Source organism: Dryobates pubescens, chromosome Z (genome assembly GCF_014839835.1).
Source record: "Dryobates pubescens isolate bDryPub1 chromosome Z, bDryPub1.pri, whole genome shotgun sequence".
Lineage (NCBI taxonomy): Eukaryota > Metazoa > Chordata > Aves > Piciformes > Picidae > Dryobates > Dryobates pubescens.
The window spans coordinates 131957135-131972451 of NC_071657.1; the positions used below are offsets into that span (position 1 = coordinate 131957135).

General features: G+C 42.7%; 1 protein-coding gene across 2 annotated transcripts in view; it reads right to left on the bottom strand.

The window, feature by feature from the left end:
- TMTC2 (transmembrane O-mannosyltransferase targeting cadherins 2) overlaps nt 1–15317 on the bottom strand; it is a 304368-nt gene that overhangs the window by 167660 nt on the left and 121391 nt on the right. The window contains exon 2 of one of the 2 annotated variants that reach the window (XM_054178580.1): nt 7802–8372. The exons of the other annotated variant lie outside the window; for it this stretch is intronic. Within the exon in view, the coding sequence (XP_054034555.1) occupies nt 7802–8372 (571 nt within the window). The remainder of the gene's footprint in view (nt 1–7801; nt 8373–15317) is intronic. 2 annotated transcript variants of the gene reach the window in all.

Sequence of the window (15317 nt, forward strand, 5' to 3'; positions counted from 1 at the left end):
AAGAAAGTAGTGTTTTATAAAACTTGGGTTTGGCGGTTGACCGTCTCATCCATGGAGGCCCCAGGTTTGCACCATTACCTTAAATAAAGTATAGGCCTCCAATAAAACTGCTTTTCACAAAACCAATACTGTTATAACAGCACAGAAAGTTAGACAATGCATCCTCCAATCCAATTTGTGGCTCATGTTAAGCTACAGATACCAATAACTAATTCCACATGTTAGACAGACATCCCGGAGGGAGACTTTAATCAAATAAGTGATGGGAAAAGAGAGGTTTCCTTATTTAGTATAACAAACCCTCTGTACTAACAATATGTTGATCTGGTAAAATGTTGTTGCACCATAGCAGTGAAACATTAGTAAAACATACATCTGGTTTAGTTGTTTTTGCAAGGCAGTTTGTGTGCATTACCAAAGAAAAAAAAAGAAAAGATAATACAAAAAAAAAAAAGAAAAAATCAGAGCAATAAATATTTTATAATCACTCTGATATCAAAAATGAGCTTTAAATGCATTGGCTCCATCGTTTTTAGCTGCTGATACTGTCCAGCTCCATTTCCACTACAAGAAAAAAAGAGAAAGGGCAAAGTTTATATTAGCTTTGTACTATTAATTGTATTAATTGGACTGCAAAAATTGATTAATGGGTCTGTTCTCAATGGTGGTTCTACTTCTCCAAGCACAAAAGAATTAGGCATCTGAATTTGCATATTTTCTATAATTGCATGCTTGATCACAGCTCTCTCCTGCATTTAGGTTCCCCTCTCCCCCCACCTACAAATCTGGTGGTTTGACTTGAGCAAGATTAGCTGCTGAGCGGTGCAATCATCTGGTACCTATCGTACACAACAACTCAATCAATCTGAATACCCACAACACAATTTACACTGGAAAATGACTCAAGGTCTAAAATGCTGGGGGGGTGGGAATCAAAGAAAACTCTAATTTTCTTCCACAAGGAACACTTTGTCCCAGTAGAACATCATTTTACTTTTTTTTCCCCCCCTAATTGTTCTCACTCCAGACAACTCATTTATGACCTCAATAAACACACTTCCCTCAAAATCTGCTGACTTAAAGGCAGCAAATACGTTCTCGTCAGCCAGTCAGACAGAATAAAACAGAGCTAACCAAATGAAATGGGGTGCAGACCAACAGCTTTGCCAGCCAGAGCGAGAGCATCGCGGGCAGACGAGAACACAAGGCTTGGCAAAAGGGAAAAAATCAGCAGCCAAGTTCTACTGAATAACCAACACGCAGATGACAGAGAAAAACTTGATAGTTCAGTAAGTAGCTTCAATATACATTTTTAAAGTGTATTAAGAATAGCTTCTAAATAAGGGGTAATAGTCATCTGCTCTGCTTGTGGTCCTGCTCTGCAGCTGCCTTGCTCAGAAGCCCTGGCAGTCAACTCAAATCACACAGGGATGCTGTCACGGACTTGATATGACAGATCAGGACTCTCATGATAATAGATGCAAGCTCAGTAAACAGCTACTGCTCTTGTGTAGTAGCCACTATTTCATATTTTTTGGACACACAGTCCCAAGATAAGAATAAAATGGGGAAAAACCATCAGGCTTGTCACCCTAAGCATTTTTAAAGCTGCTTTTAGCACCTCAGCTTTCACTGTCCATCCTGAAGAAGGTCAGTGATTTTACTGTTCTTGAAACATAACTAATCCTGTCGGTTTCCCCAGTGGTATATTCTAAAAACACCTTATAGAAGCTGAAATCTACAGTCTGGCAACAAACTCGCCCAGGTCCTTAATCACCCATGCCCCCCAAATGTTTGCTCTCTGTTCCTTGTCTTTGTCCCTAACCTCAGCTTTCCTCTCAGTATTAACCAGTACAGCTGTTTGTAAGACAAATGATGAGGACTGGATACAACTGAACTGATAGAAGATGTATCTGGGATATCTGCAGGGCTAGGAGGAAGCTTAAGGGTTATTTTTCACCTGCATTTCTCTTGATTCCAGTTTGGTGCACAGCCTGGGAAACAATTGTGTCAGCTCAGCTAGACAAAGTTTAGCTTAAGGTTAGGTAGATTGAAATGGGTAACTTCTTTCTACCATTCCATTTCATAGCATTACTGCTTACAGCCAACAGCCTCTTAAAATTATTCTCCTTTCTTCCTTGGCTCCACTCTACACATTTCCCCTTCCATGCACTACAAAAGACCATAACTTTTTCCTAGACTGCCCTTTTTGATGTCTTCTTCCCCCCTTTTCCCTGCAGTTGCCCACCCCCAGTATGTATTCAGGGAAAACACAAAGCACAGATTCTAGAACAGGTAGATGGACACCAATTTTATTCTATTTGCCTAGACATTCCAATAAAGAATCCTCTGACACGAATGGGGGTTTGTTTGGTGGGAAGTTTTTCCTTTCTGTTTAAACCCCACTCCTGTTTTTTAGATGCCTGAAGCTGGTTGGCTAATATGGGGATGACTCGTCTGTCATAGGATGGTCTCATGGAATTTGCAATGCAGGAATGTCTCTTCATGTAAGCAAAAGTCTAGGAAACAATATTAAAGAAATAAGCCCCTTAATCAAAAAAAGGTTGATTTTGTTTGCTTAAGGAGATTTTAGTTTGCTCTTGGAGGAAAGAATTTGACAGTTCTCACTAGGGACACATTTAAGGCCAAAGTAGCAGCAAGAAAAAGGCAACAGTCAAATGATCCCAAAGAGATACAGAGCTGAAAGATTTCTTCATTTTCATGCAAGGGCTTTAATCCTGCATCGTGCAAAAATTAATCTGTCAGCCACACACTTCAGGGGGTTGACTATTTTAAATATGGAACAAGAAAAACCAAACCAAAAAGTAAACCAAAACCAAACAAAAAAACCCCAACCCATTGTATATATAAACACATAGAATCAAAGTAAAACCAAAGCATTTAGTAAGAAAACTTGGCCCTCTTTTATTAATTATTCCAGAAGACTCAAATGACCACTTTAAAATGTCAACCCTGCAATTAAATAATCTTGAAATTATTTGAAACCAAACCTAAAAAGTAATTTCAAGTCAATAGAACAGTATCCAACCTGTCAGGACTTGTCAAATATTGGTCAGATACTCTGCAACCAAACCCCAACTTTCCCAAGGCCACGCGCACTTGCTCTACCCAAACCACTCTTATCAACTAACCAGCATCCTTTGAAAACCATTTCCAGTCTTCAGAGGGAGCAGGCCAGAGGGAGTCTCACTAACCTGCATGTTCTCTAGCCAGTATTTTCTGAGGAAGAGTAAAACACAAAGACCAAGGGAAATACAAACAAAGGGGAAAAAGTGCTTCAGAAAATACTGACTGAAATGAAGGCAATGCACCAGGATAATTATTTTCAGTACCTTTGTTTAGATTATTTGCAGTGTTTTTATTGCCCTGAAATGATTTTATCGCACAATGTGAAGCTCTCCAGAAGGCTGAAGCATTTCCTCCAATTTCCTTCTGAAGAGCTACCTTTGTTCCAATTTCATACACCTGTCTTTATGCATTTCTTTTGAATATACAGTGATTAGCCTTACAAAAGGCTTGTGTTTAATTCCTTTATTTCCCATGGAGTGCCTGGGAACAGGAAACTGTGATGCTAAAGGGAGAGGCCACGCAAAGTCACGAGCACAAAAGACTACACAGACAAGTACTTCAAAAGAAACACTTCTCATAAGAGGCTAGGTCGATGAAGACATCCTTGGCATCCCAAGCCCTGCAAGATGTAAGTTCTTATGAAAATGTATGTAATTTGTGAGTGCTGTTTGTGGAATATTAGCCAAAAAAGAGCCTTACTGAAGATATTTGATAACTGAAGCTGCTAACTGAGCTCCTCATCGCTGTAAATAAATGAACAAAGACTTGCTCAGTCTTCTAGTAAAACCTGGTCAACAGCACTCAACCTAAACAGATACACAAGAAAAGGCAGCCTGGTAATTTAGTGAGTGATGAAATGCACTTCTGGCAGATTAAGCTAAAATATTCCTGATTTTGTTCACCATAGTCTTTTCCTATAAAATTCTCTCCAGCTAAAATCCAACCTCCATAAAGGTTTGTCCACAAAGCAAAGAATTATTATTTCCATTGTTACAGCTGGGGGAAAAAGAAAGTCACTGACACTAGTTTGCTGTCCAAAACAAGTCTGATGCTGGATAGAAACAGCTGCACAAGCTAGGTGTCCAAGATGTAGAGCTCCCCAACCAGCAGGAAAGGCTTTGTTTTCAGAGAGTTAGTATGTGGAAGCTTGCATTTCACCTATGTTACTTAGATCTCTTCTGGACCATGGCCCTGAAGTGTAAAAGGGGAAAAAAGAAAAAGCTTTTCCCCATGAAAAGTTCATCAGATACATCTACAAAGGTTTTGATTTTGAACCATAAGCGTTCTGCAATAAAAAAACTTCCTGACTATCTTAATTATTGCAGGCTGCAATGAGAAGAGGCTGTGAGGAACACTGATTTAGATTTGGTCATGCAAAAGATGTTCAGAATTCTCTGCGTGCCATAAGAATGTTTCTATTACTGCTTAATTCTAGAGCGTAGGCTACAGAGTTATGAACCAAACTCCCTGAAGCACTTTACAAAATCTCATCCCATCATTTTCAGACTAAAGCTTGCTTTTACAGATGCACTTAAAAAAAACAACCCACAAACTGGATTAGTGCACTGTTTGCTTCCACTCAGGGCTAAGTGTAGCACGTAACATACAGTACTTGGCTACTGACACTCAACAGGCAGCTTAAATGCTCCAATATCTGGGAGTTAAAAACAAAATAAAACTCATTCCTTCTTTTTCAGTTTTCTCAGAAAAGACCATGATCATAGAATCATAGAATCAGTCAGGATTGTAAGGGACCACAAGGATCATCTAGTCCCAACCCCACTGCCATGGGCAGGGACACCCCACACTAGATCAGGCTGGTCAGAGCCTCATCCAGCCTGGTCTTAAATACCTCCAGGGATGGGGCCTCAACCACCTCCCTGGACAACCCATTCCAGGCTTCATCACTCGCACAGTGAAGACCTTCTTCCTCACGCCCAGTCTGAATCTCCCCACTTCCAGCTTCATTCCATTCCCCCTAGTCCTCTCACTACCTGAGATCCTAAGAAGTCCCTCCCCAGCCTTCTTGTAGCCCCCTTCAGATACTGGAAAGCCACAATTAGGTCACCTTGGAGCCTTCTCTTCTCCAGACTGAACAGCCCCAACTCCTTCAGTCTGTCCTCATAGGAGAGGTGCTCCAGCCCTCTGATCATCCTCCTGGCCCTTCTCTGGACACGTTCCAGCATGTCCAGATCCCTCTTGTAATAAGGGCTCCAGAACTGGACGCAGTACTCCAGGTGGGATCTCACCAGAGCTGAGTAGATGGGGAGAATCACCTTTCTTGACCTGCTGGCCACACTTCTCTTGATGCAGCCCAGGATCTGATTGGCTTTCCAGGCTGCAAGTGTACACTGAGAGCTCCTGTTGAGCTTCTCGTCCACCAGCACCCCCAAGTCTCTCTCCTCAGGGCTGCTTTCCAGCCAGTCCCTGCCCAGCCCGTATTTGTGCCTGGGATTGCCTCGACCAAGATGCAGGACCCTGCACTTGGTCTTGTTGAACCTTAAAGTCATACCACAGCTGTTTAAGCAGGAATTACCAGAAATTACCAGGATTTTTTACTGGTTTCCTTGTGGACTACAGATACACATTTTACAAGCAGAAATTGCTTCTTTATCAAAATCTACAATTTCTCATAAATTTGAGTGGAAAAATCAGCATTTCTAAATCACAGAAGCACAGGATGTTAGGGGTTGGAAGTGACCTCTGGAGTTCTTTGAGTAATTCTGCCCCTGTACTCTACACTGGTGAGGCCTCACCTCGAGTACTGTGTGCAGTTCTGGGCCACTCATTTCAGAAAGGACCTTGAGGTGCTGGAGCAGGTCCAGAGGAGAGTGACCAGACTAGTAAGGGCGCTGGAGGGAAACTCTGATGAGGAGAGGTTAAAGGGAGCTGGGGTTGTTCAGCCTGGAGTAGAGGAGACTTAGAGAAGACCTTATCACTCTCTACAACTGCCTAAAAGGAGGTTGTAGTCAGGTGGGGGTCAGGCTCTTCTGCCAGGCAACTTGTGACAAGACAGGAGAACATGGCCTGAAGCTGCACATGGGGAGGTTTAGGTTAGATATTAGGAAGCACTTCCTCACAGAAAGGCTGATTAGGCACTGGAATGGACTGCCCAGGGAGGTGCTGGAGTTGCCATCACTGGAGGCCTTTAAGAAAAGATTGGATGTGGCACTTGGTGGCATGGTTTAGCTGATGTGGTGGTGTTAGATCATAGGCTGGACTTGATGATTTCAGATGTCTATTCCAACCTCACTAATTTTGTGATCCTGCCAGAGCAGGACCATAGAATCTAGTGCAGGTCACACAGGAACACATCCAGATAAGTCTGAAAAGTTGCCAGAGAAGGAGTCTCAACAGCCTCTCTAGGGAGCCTGTTCCAGTGCTCTCTCACTCTTACAGTAAAGAAGTTTTCCCTCATGTTGAGGTGGAACCTCCTGTGCTGTAGTTTACATCCAGTGCCCCTTGTCCTATCACAGGCTATAAGAGAGCAGAGTCTGTCCCTTCCTTCCTGACACTCAGCCCTCAGATATTTATAGACATTTATTAGATCCCCTCTCAGTCATCTCCTCGCCAAACTAAACAGCACCAAGTCTCTCAGCCTTTCCTCATAAGGCAGTGCTCCAGTCCCTTCATCATCCTTGTAGGCTTCTGTTGGACTCTCTCCAGTAGATCCCCGTTCCTCTTGAACTGGGGCACCCAGAACTGGACACAATATTCAAGGTGTGGCCTCACCAGGGCAGAGGGAGAGAAGAACCTCCCTCAATCTGCTGGACACATTCTTCTTAATGCACCCCAGGATCCCATTGGCCTTCTCGGCCATAAACCATTTCGAGTTAGATTGAAAGCCATGTTTTGTTTTACAGCTTTCTCTAAGTTATGTCTCACTGACAAATGTTACAACACACATCCCTATGAAACGTTTTCCTACTGTCAAGTCAGTATTTTTTGAAAGAAAGCCATTTCACTGAAAATTTAATTACATATATGTAGCTTACTCGTTCATACAGCAACCAATGCAAATGAGACTTGTTTTCAGCTGGGGTTTCTGGGTACCAGTAAAATATATGTGGGTTTGAGGCAGAGAAGTTAGGGGGTTTTGGTGGACTTGTTTCTTTCTTTTTCTTGCCTTTTTTTTTTTTTCCTTAGGAAATAAGTTTTTAAAAGGAGAAGTATTTCTTTTGCTAAGGCTAAATAATACATACGAGTTATAGCTCCTACTAGGGAGAGAAAAAAGTACATGCCACAGGCAGGCAGTCAGGTTCTGTGCACCTCTGTTATACCAAAAGAGTAAGAGCACTACCTTCGCCTCAGGGAGCCTATAGATGATATCAGCATTTGCACATCAAACTAAGCTGAGTTTGCAAGACACAGGTGGCTGAGAGCATGAATGAATTCTTTACAAAAGACAGACAGATATCCAGTGCTCAATGGTAAACAGAATGAGGAGGGAGCTGCTGGAAGCAAGGAAAGTAATTGGGGAAAAAAACAACAAAACATCCCCGTTGTGAAGTAATAGCAAGGATTGTTTAAACAAAACGTACAAAAAAAACCTCCACATACTAAAGTGCTTTAAATGTTCTTTCAGCATTAGACAGCTGTGCTTGTTTCTGGGACTAAACTATGAAGAATTATTGTGTACTTGAAAACTCATTTAGCACCTGTTTAACAGTGATCGGTACCTTACGAATAGCTTAAAGGAAAGAAGACTCACCTTGTACAAAGCAGGGATGACCTGAGGCATTTTCAGTCGATGAAACACAAAGATATCGTACACTGCTGAAATGGCCAGAACAGTCACTCCTTGCTCCTTCCACAGCATGCTGCACCCCGCACACAGCCCTGCTCCCAGGATCCAGCCCCAGGTACTCAGTGAGGAACCCCTGGTAGAGCAGTGCTTCACGTAACACATCAGGGAAAGCAGAAAGAAGAGGCAGGCTCCAATGTCCGCCCTCCCCACGATTCCCGCTACGGCTTCTGTGTGGATGGGATGAGATGCAAACAGCAGGCCTGCTATCAAGGTCCAGTACCCATCCCCAAAGAGGATCCTGGAGAAGTTTGTGAAAAGGCCTGTGACTGCAGCATGTAACAGAACGTTTACAAGGTGGTAGCCCCATGGGTCCATCCCTCCAACAGCGTGGTTAATGCGAAAGGAGAGCGTGCAGAGAGGTCTGTAGGACTTGTGGCTCCCACTGTGAGTTAGCAGCGTCCCCCAGAAGTCATTGTAGAAGATGTGGGTCCACGGCGTCTCAGGAAGAAGGTCTTGGTTTGTCTTGATAGCCCGACTGTAAAAAACAAGTAAAAACTTCATTTCAGCAGAAGGAAAAGGGCAAAAATGAAAGGCTGTGAAAATGCAATCACACTGCTACCACCAAAAAAAAAAGAATGGCATTGGTTTGCTGCTGCTTTAATTCAAGTTTTGAGTTCTTACAAGAGGTGTTAGAAAACTACATATCCATTGACTTCCCACTAAAGCAAATTTCCATATAAATTGGCTTTTAAAACATTAGAAACAGATGTTATGCAGCTTCCATTAAATTAAAACACCCTTCAGTGGCAGTCTTCTGAGTCTAACCCAGGAGTAATCGGTTAAGATTTGATGAGTTATAATTAAAATGTAGAAGAAATATGAAAAATTGACAAACATTATTGTTGAACCAACAAATCCTCCAGTAATGCAGAACTAAAACCCCAACTGGCCTTTTATACTGAAATTTCAATTTACATGTAATGAATCTCACTGACATGGAGGAACAATAAATACAGAAGTCAGTAGGAGCATGCAAATACACACTGCTGTATGAAGCACTTCTACAACTGTTTCAGGCATATTTTCACTGGCACTTTCTGCTTAACACCTTGTTGAGACAGACAGCAGAATGTTTTACAGATTAAAACAGGTCTTCTCTTTAAATTTCACAGTATCACAGTATCACCAAGGTTGGAAGAGACCTCAAAGATCATCGAGTCCAACCTGTCACCACAGACCTCATGACTAGACCATGGCACCAAGTGCCACGTCCAATCCCCTCTTGAACACCTCCAGGGATGGTGACTCCACCACCTCCCTGGGCAGCCCATTCCAATGATGAATTACTCTCTCAGTGAAGAACTTTTTCCTCACCTCGAGCCTAAATTTCCCCTGGTGCAGCTCGAGACCGTGTCCTCTTGTTCTGGTGCTGGTTGCCTGGGAGAAGAGACCAACCCCTTCCTAGCTACAAGCACCCTTCAGGTAGTTGTAGAGAGCAATGAGGTCACCCCTGAGCCTCCTCTTTTCCAGGCTAAACAATCCCAGCATCCTTGCATTCAATCCTTGCATTTACAATTCGGGGGGGGGGGGAAACCACAAGATTTTTAGGTTGCATTAGCTTATGAATTTAGTTTGATTGGGAAAAAAAAAAAAAAAAGGAACTAAAACAGTGCTGTGGCTTTCAGCATTTATGTTTCCAACCACCTTGGCAAGGACTGGTGCCAGCCATTAGCTATCTCCATGTCTAATTCAGTAATGTAGAAATCTGTCCCCTATGATGATTGTACAAATCCAATTATGTGCATTTAAAATTTACACTGTGGGAGAAAACGCGAGGCCAGCTTAGTGCAAAAACATGAGCAGAATGTCCTTAGTTACTTGCCTTCATAAGCAAAGTTGTATTTAAGCAATCCTTTAAAGATGCAGTGTTACTGCTGAGCTTAAGTCGTTTAGCATTTGTCTCTTGTTGACAATTACTTCCACATCTATTGACAGTCAGCTGCAATGTGAACAGCACGGAATGGAATGGAATGGAATGGAATGGAATGGAATGGAATGGAATGGAATGGAATGGAATAGAATAGAATAGAATAGAATAGAATAGACCAGACCAGGTTGGAAGAGACCTTTGAGATCATCAAGTCCAACCTATCATCCAACACTATCTAATCAACTAAACCATGGCACCAAGCACTCCACCCAGTCTCTTCTAAAACACCTCCAGTGATGGTGACTCCACCACCTCCCATTCCAATGGGCAATCACTCTCTCTGTGAAGAACAACTTCTTCACCAGAGTAATTAAGAAATCAGCTAGCTCAAGAATCTTCTATTAAAAACAATAAACAAGAGACATTATTTATATCTAATTCTTGACCCATTCACTCTTCCTGTCTTTCCAATAAATATCTTCCCATAATTAACAATTCTCAGTTCAGATGAGAAAGGCGGGGCAGGGAATGGTGTGAAACTCAGGTCTGAAATGCACAACTCTAACTCATACAGCGAGACTCCCCTCACACTCTCTACTGCCTTGGAACCTGTATCCAAATAATTATTTTCTTTTTTTAAATGGTATCAGTTTTAAGAATGTTGTCTGCCTCAACACTGATACACTGTGCCACAGAATCTCCACGCAAATACCCTGAATACCATGGTGCTCAGCATTTCCATTGTCCAGAGCACACTGCTGCAATGCTTTCAGATGTGATTCCTTTTGGCACGTCCTTTTGTCTCTGAGCCCATGGAGGTTATGGAGAGGTCAGGTTCAATCCTTTAAAGATCTCATGATGCTTTCTAAAATACTTGAACATTTTCATTTTGACTTCTGCTTATGCAGTAGATCAGGTTGCTTGTATTTGTTTTCCCAACCCCACATGCATTTTTCTCATTTCAGCCCAGTCTCACAAGAACACTGGAAGAAAACAAGATCTTTGTTTTCACATTATTTATCTTGTCCCTCCATGTAGTCCTTTCCTGAAAACTAATTCCCCTGTTTGTGATTTCAGTTTGTGGTATCACTCTCAGAACCACTATCAGAAAGCTAGGAATTCTGCAAGAATAAAGCAGGTGTTAGGCTAGGGGGGGTGAAAAAAAGAACTTTCTCTGAGAAAAACATACTGTGTTAGATTAACAGACCCCTGCATGCTAAGCACAGCTATCAGATATCAGGATTTAAGAGCTGAAACCTTGAACTGCAGAAGTGCTTTTTCTTGGGGGAAATACTAAGAAAAGAAGTGGCAGTAATATTCTCAGCATAACTACCTTCCCCTGAGGCAGAGCATTTTGCTATGAAGAGCCTAGATGGTACACAGGTCATTCCCAGGAAACAGTAACTTTTATTGTAAGACAAGAGGATGGAGTCAGGCTCTGCTTGGTGATGCCCAATGACAGGATAAGGGGCAATGGGTGGGAGTTCACGCATAGGAAGTTCCATGGAAACAGGAGGGAAATTTTTTTCCCTGTGAGGGTGCCAGAACACTGGAATAGGCTGCCTAGGGGTGTTGTGGACTCTCCCTCTCTGGAGATATTCAAGACCTGCCTGGATGCATTCCAGTGTTGTCTGGTATAGGTGATCCTGCTCTGGCAGCAGGATTGGACTGCATGATCTCAAGCTGCGACAGGGGAAATTTAGGCTCAAGGTGAGAAGAAAGTTCTTCACAGAGAGAGTTGTTAGCCATTGGAATGGGCTGCCCAGGGAGGTGGTGGAGTCACCATCCCTGGAGGTGTTTAAGAGGGGATTGGATGTGGCACTTGGTGCCATGGTTTAGTAGTCATGAGGTGTTGGATGACAGGTTGGACTTGATGATCTTTGAGCTCTCTTCCAACCTTATGGATTCAATGATCTTTTGAGGTCCCTTCTAGCCCCTAACATTCTGTGATCCTTCTTATATCACTTCAAAAAAACAAACAAAACAAACAAAACCAAAACAAAACAAAAAAACTAAAAGCAACCAACCAACAAAAAAACCAAAACACCCCAAAACAAAAACCCACAACCCAACCGAACTGCAGCTATCAGTACCCATGTATAAAACAACTCCACACTAGGCTCCCTCACTTGTTAACAAAGGAGACCAGCCTTCTCCCTCTAAGACAATCATTTTCATGCAGCACACACTCATCTTGGACTATTCCCCACCAAAAGAAAATTGCTTTTCTCCAAATCATAGAAAAGCCTCTCGTACATTGTGAGGCGTTAATTGAGCCAAATTTTATTTACAGCCTTTGAAACACACTTGGTGCAACCCACATCATTCCTATTCAGTCCTCTTCATATTGAAAACATTAATAAAAATCCTCACAATAAATACATAATAACAACTATATTAAAAAGAATTAATTAAAAAAACCCCAGAACAACAAACAAAACAACAACAACAAAAATAGGAAAACTGCAATATACAGTATTGATCAGCCTCTATTTGGGTATGGATTTCAGCCAGTAATTCTGTAATGATGCTAGTACATAAATTCATAGAATGGTTTAGGTTGGAAAGGACATTAAAGATCATCTAGTTCCAAGCCCCCTGCCATGGACACCTTCCACTACACCAGGTTGCTCAAGGTCTCATGCAGCCTGGCTTTGAACACCTCTAGGGAGGGGGCAGTAACAACCTCCCTGAGCAACCTCTTCCAGTGCCTCACCACACTCACTGTAAAACAGAATTTATTCCTATTCTGCAGTCTAAATCTATCCTCCTCAAGCTTCAAATCCATTCCCTCTCATCCTATCACTACAAGCCCTTGTAAAAACTCCCTTTCTGGCTTTCTCGTAGGCCCCTTCAGGTACTGGAAGGCTGTTTTAAGGTCTCCCTGCAGCCTTCTCTCCAGGCTGAACAGTCCCAACTCTTTCAGCCTGTTCCCATAGGGGAGGTGCTCCAGCCCTCTGATCATCTTCATGCCCTTCCTCTGGACAAGAAAAAAGACCCAGGAAACAAATAACCAGTCAGCCCTGACCCCCATCCCGAGGCTCTCTCACCATGCCCACTGCACAGGACCCCATGTCACCCTCCATGACGCCACATCCACCCCAACCCCAGTGGCACAGCAGCAGGGCCTGTCTCCAGCTCCCCACAGCCCTGCCCTGCCAAAACATGCGTCCCATCGAGACAGACCCACCTGTAGGCCCACATCTTCCCCTGGGCCTCCACGCCAAGGAGGTGGCCCAGTCATAGGCAAGGTCATATTTTTCTTTAGGTACTAAATTACCAAGCTGTTAACTCTACTGTGGCATTGATGCTTAGCCACCAATTGCAAGAGCAATTTTGAAAGCAGTCCCTCTTCACAGCCTGGCAGGTAGTGTTGACATGTGCTTTGTAAAGCCTCCCTCTCTGGCAGCCAACAGGGCTCACTGCAGATAGAAAATAATATTAATTGCTGGCTCCAGGAAAGACTCTGGGATAAAGGAAACTACAAAATGCCTTATTAGCCTTGTCTTCTCCTTCACTCACAGTTTACCTTCAGGTTACATCCTGCAGATTAGTCCAATCTTGCTAATGGGCATAACAAGGGAAACTCTCGAAGTGCACTCATCACTCAAACACAGCTGTAAACTCTGCTCTTGCTAAAAGGCAGCAGGTCACCAGGGAAAGTCATTTTTCAAAGCTCCGCCACAATCGGCATTTTTACTTTCAAGCAGCCTCAGATAAGGGCTTCAGACTCCGTCAGGGAACTTGCTTTCTTCAATTTTTAATGTCTGCCCATTTCACACATCCCAGGAGAGTGGGATATCTTATTCAGTGTACAACAAATGGATGGGTTTGAGAAGGGGTGGGGGGAGAAGGGAATCAGAGCCAGCTATCAATTCTTCAGAAATGGAAGTCTGAAGAAAGGCAGAAGCTGTAAAAGCAAAGTTGCAATTTCTAACCAACTCTAATTGAATACTTCTGTCTCCTGCCATAAACCCACTCATTTACCTACCTACTTACATCCCTTTGAGAGCAACTCAGTGAGATGCAAACTCAAGAAAAATGCCAGAGATCCAACAGTTAATATATGCACATATACATGCACACACACACAGACCCCCATATGTTTTTAAAATTAACAATTATATATGTCCTAAACTTCTGCACTGGTGCTAAACTGATCCAGGTGTTAACACCAGGATAAAAATCAACACACACACCAAAAAAAAAAAGTTGGGGAGGGGATGTGATATTCTAAAGTGATTTAACACCTTAAGCCTTGTGTCCAGCTTCAGCATTGCTAATGGTCCCCATATGCTGCAAACCAACATCACTATTTGAAGCAGAGAACATATTTTAAAGGGAAAGGAGAACTCCCAGGCGTGCACACAGGAAGCCATCCAGCAGCCCTCTCTCTCCCACAAAACAGATAGGCAGTAATGGACTGGCAAGTCTCTACTTGGAGGTTCTTCGTTGTTTTACCTCCAGATCATTTTCAACTATTATACTTTTGCCCTTTTGTTTTTTCATTAAGAGTCACGGGAAGGCACCCTAGAGCATTTCTACAGTGGAGCTGAACGAGTTGTCTTAAGGATGTTTTCAAGATTGCATGTTACTTGTAAGGACAACAAGGCTGAAAACGCTGCCAGAGCCTGCATTCTGGAGCACAAACAGCTTTGCAATCCCAAAATGTACAGCTGCTGAGCCAAGCCTTCAACCTGCTCTTTATAGGCTGTTAGGCAGGTGTGTGGTCAGAAGGCACAGAAATAGAGCTTGTCATATTTTGGACAATTCTCAGATCTGCCCACAGGCTACAATATGCACATAGCCTGTACCAATAGGCTAAAGAAAAATCACAAAGTACTAGCTAGTATGTATAGATGTCTTAAAGTAATAAGCATAAGTAGATGAAAACACATTCATTTAAATGTTTAATTACAGGCTCAAAGGAATTGGTCACCATTCTGGTAGATTTCTGGTCACAGTTATGTCTTACATATGAGGAGCGGCTGAGGGAGCTGGGGTTGTTTAGCCTGGAGAAGAGGAGGCTGAGGGGAGACCTCATTGCTGTCCACAACTACCTGAAAGGAGGTTGTGGACAGGTGGGGGTCAGTCTCTTCTCCCAGGCAACCAGTGACAGAACAAAAGGACACAGTCTCAAGCTGTGCCAGGGGAGGGTTAGGCTGGATGTTAGGAAGAAGTTCTTCACAGAAAGAGAGATTGGCCGTTGGAATGGGCTGCCCAGGGAGGTGGTGGAGTCACCATCACTGTAAGTGTATTCTGTATTCAGTTATATGATTAATTACACATTCAGTATTAAATTTCATTCCTTCTCAGCAGTTGTGAGAAATGCAATTTATCTACTAATCCAACAGGCAGTAAAGTTTTATCCATGCTGCTTCTCAAAAAAAAAAATCCCTATATTGTATATAACAACTAGGGAGAACTGCAGGACACCACATGCTGTGTATGCTTTGTGTTCCAAGTTGCAGCTTTAAGTTTCTCTCAAGAACAACTTTTCCTAGGTGAGTCTCTAAGGAACAGCTAATAACTCAGCTGTTTTCATATGGG